Raw genomic sequence first — 2,277 nt, 5'->3', positions numbered from 1 at the left:
ATATATATCATCATCATCATCATCGTTTAACATCCACCTTCCATGCTAGCAGGGGTGGGATAGTTCCACAAGATCCGGCCAGGCAGAAGCCTGCACCAGACTTCTGTGACTGTTTTGGCAGGATTTTTACAGCTGGATGCTCTTTCTAACACCAACCACTCAGCAGAGTGGACTGAGTGCTTTTAAGTGGCACCTGCACTGACAGGGTCACCAAGTACTTGCAAGGCAAAAACAACTTTCAAGAGGGGAGGGGGCACTGGCAGAGGTGATCTTGTGTCACATGATGACATATACATACATATATGTCCACCCTTTCTACTACCCTCTCAAAAGACTTATAGAATGTCTTGCTATCAGTCCATCTTCACACATAAGAGCTCTGTATCATAATCCAGTAAACTCTTCTCAAATGCTCTGTTGTGATAAGGCATCCAATTGCACTTAGAACACCCAATACAGAGTTTCAGACAACCACAATGGTGAAACATACGTAGGGAACAAATGATACACATTTATCATAATTTTTCACATACACACACACGCATCATTCTAACGTTTGTTTTCCCATGCTTGCATGGATCAGATGGAATTCATTGAGGCAGAGTTTCTACAGCTGGATGCCCTTCCTGTCACCAACCATCACCTGTTCTTAATCAAAATAATATTTTCTCCAAATTAGATAATGTAGTGCTAGATATACCAAGCTTGAAACAAAAAAAAAGTACCAGATAGAATTGTCAGGATTGGTATGCCTATAATCATAGGTCTGCTGGATCAGAGCTGACCTAGTGTTAAACAATAACATCAGAATGTAGAAGAACTGTATAATAAACTCAAAATATTTTTAACTGACAACAAGAGAAATGAGTAAAAATTACATGAAATAATATTTCACGGGAGTGATGGGGAAGGGCAGTGTTCGTTGAAAAATTAATTTCCTACACAGACACAAGGCTGGTGAATAACGAGTACTTATTTTATTCCCCTGACAAATGACAAGCAAAGCCAACCTTGTGAAGTAGTTGAACTTTGAATAAGAAGGGACATAACTAAATTTGATATTATGGGGCGCGGGATGGTGTTAGTATCCGAGTCAGTAATAAGCACGCATTCTTGGGCAAAAGAGAGGCCTCTAAATTACAGAAGCCTTCTTATCAACAGGTGAAAATCCATAATATCAAATTAATATCGTTTACTGTTAAGTCGGTGCCAGTGTCACATGAAAAGCACCTGTGCTGGTGCCACATAAAAAGCACCTGGACCGGTGCCAAGTAAAAAACACCTGTGTCGGTGCAACGGAAAAAGCACCCATGTCGGTTCCATGTAAAAAGCAGCCGGTACACTTTGTAAAGTGGATGGCGTTAGGAAGGGCATCCAACCATAGAAACCAAGCCAAAACAGCTCTAACGAAACCGTTCAATCCATGCCAGCATGGAAAGCGGACGTTAAATGATGGTGATGATGTAACTTCTTAAATGTAGCTGTTGTAGGTGAACTGAAATGTAAAATATGGAATTGTCAGTGACACAAACACTTGAATAAAGTTTAAGTCTTTCTTTAAGTGTGTATGTGTAAATATTTCTGAAGCCTGACCTTGTATTTATTGGTTATCTCAATGTAAAATCCGGTTTTTAAGACATTTAAAAAGGAACCTTTGCATTGTCGTTCAACTTGCAAGAAATAGCAGCTAAATTTCTTTTTAAAGGACATTATCTTGAAAAACGAGGAACACATTGAATATACGCAATGCCCAACAAAAACAAAAAAACAGGCTGGTTATGGCTGGAACCACAACAAAAGCCTTTGGTTATAGGTCTGCCAGGTGAGGGTTAACCGACGACTAACAACGATGACAACTACCCTAAGGAATATATAACTGATAGATACGCAAATATTTTGTTTTATAAAATTTCTTTTTTCACAAAAAGTAACTCAAGAAGCCATTTAACCCTTCACACCGCGCCTCCTGTAACTTCGCTTTAGTGATACTGGCTAAAAAATAAAAAAAAACTTGGTAGATTTGCCGACGATGCCAAAGATATTTATGGCCTAGCAACAAATTCGGAACATATTTATGCTGCTTCAATATTCTTAAGGATGTTTTATTCTAATATTCAACTGATGTAGTAGTAACAAATATACAGAAGTAACTTACGTAGAAGCACCTGCATTGCCGGATAAAGTGCTGCTGTACTCGCTGGCCGGATAAACAACTGTTGTTGCCGTTACTTGCCGGATAAATGGTTGTTGTTATCTCGTGGGCGAATTGAAATTCCG

General features: G+C 39.0%; 1 protein-coding gene across 2 annotated transcripts in view; it reads right to left on the bottom strand.

Annotated features, from left to right (window-relative positions):
• LOC106877931 (glutathione reductase, mitochondrial) overlaps nt 1-2,277 on the bottom strand; it is a 39,534-nt gene extending 37,257 nt beyond the window's left edge. The window contains exon 1 of one of the 2 annotated variants that reach the window (XM_052967544.1): nt 2,156-2,277. In XM_052967544.1, coding sequence (XP_052823504.1) covers nt 2,156-2,171 — 16 coding nt within the window. In that variant the 5' untranslated portion in view covers nt 2,172-2,277. The remainder of the gene's footprint in view (nt 1-2,155) is intronic. The other variant, XM_014927005.2, reaches the window with a different exon arrangement.

Source organism: Octopus bimaculoides, chromosome 4 (genome assembly GCF_001194135.2).
Source record: "Octopus bimaculoides isolate UCB-OBI-ISO-001 chromosome 4, ASM119413v2, whole genome shotgun sequence".
NCBI classification, from domain to species: domain Eukaryota; kingdom Metazoa; phylum Mollusca; class Cephalopoda; order Octopoda; family Octopodidae; genus Octopus; species Octopus bimaculoides.
This window is presented reverse-complemented; position numbering and strand designations above follow the sequence as displayed.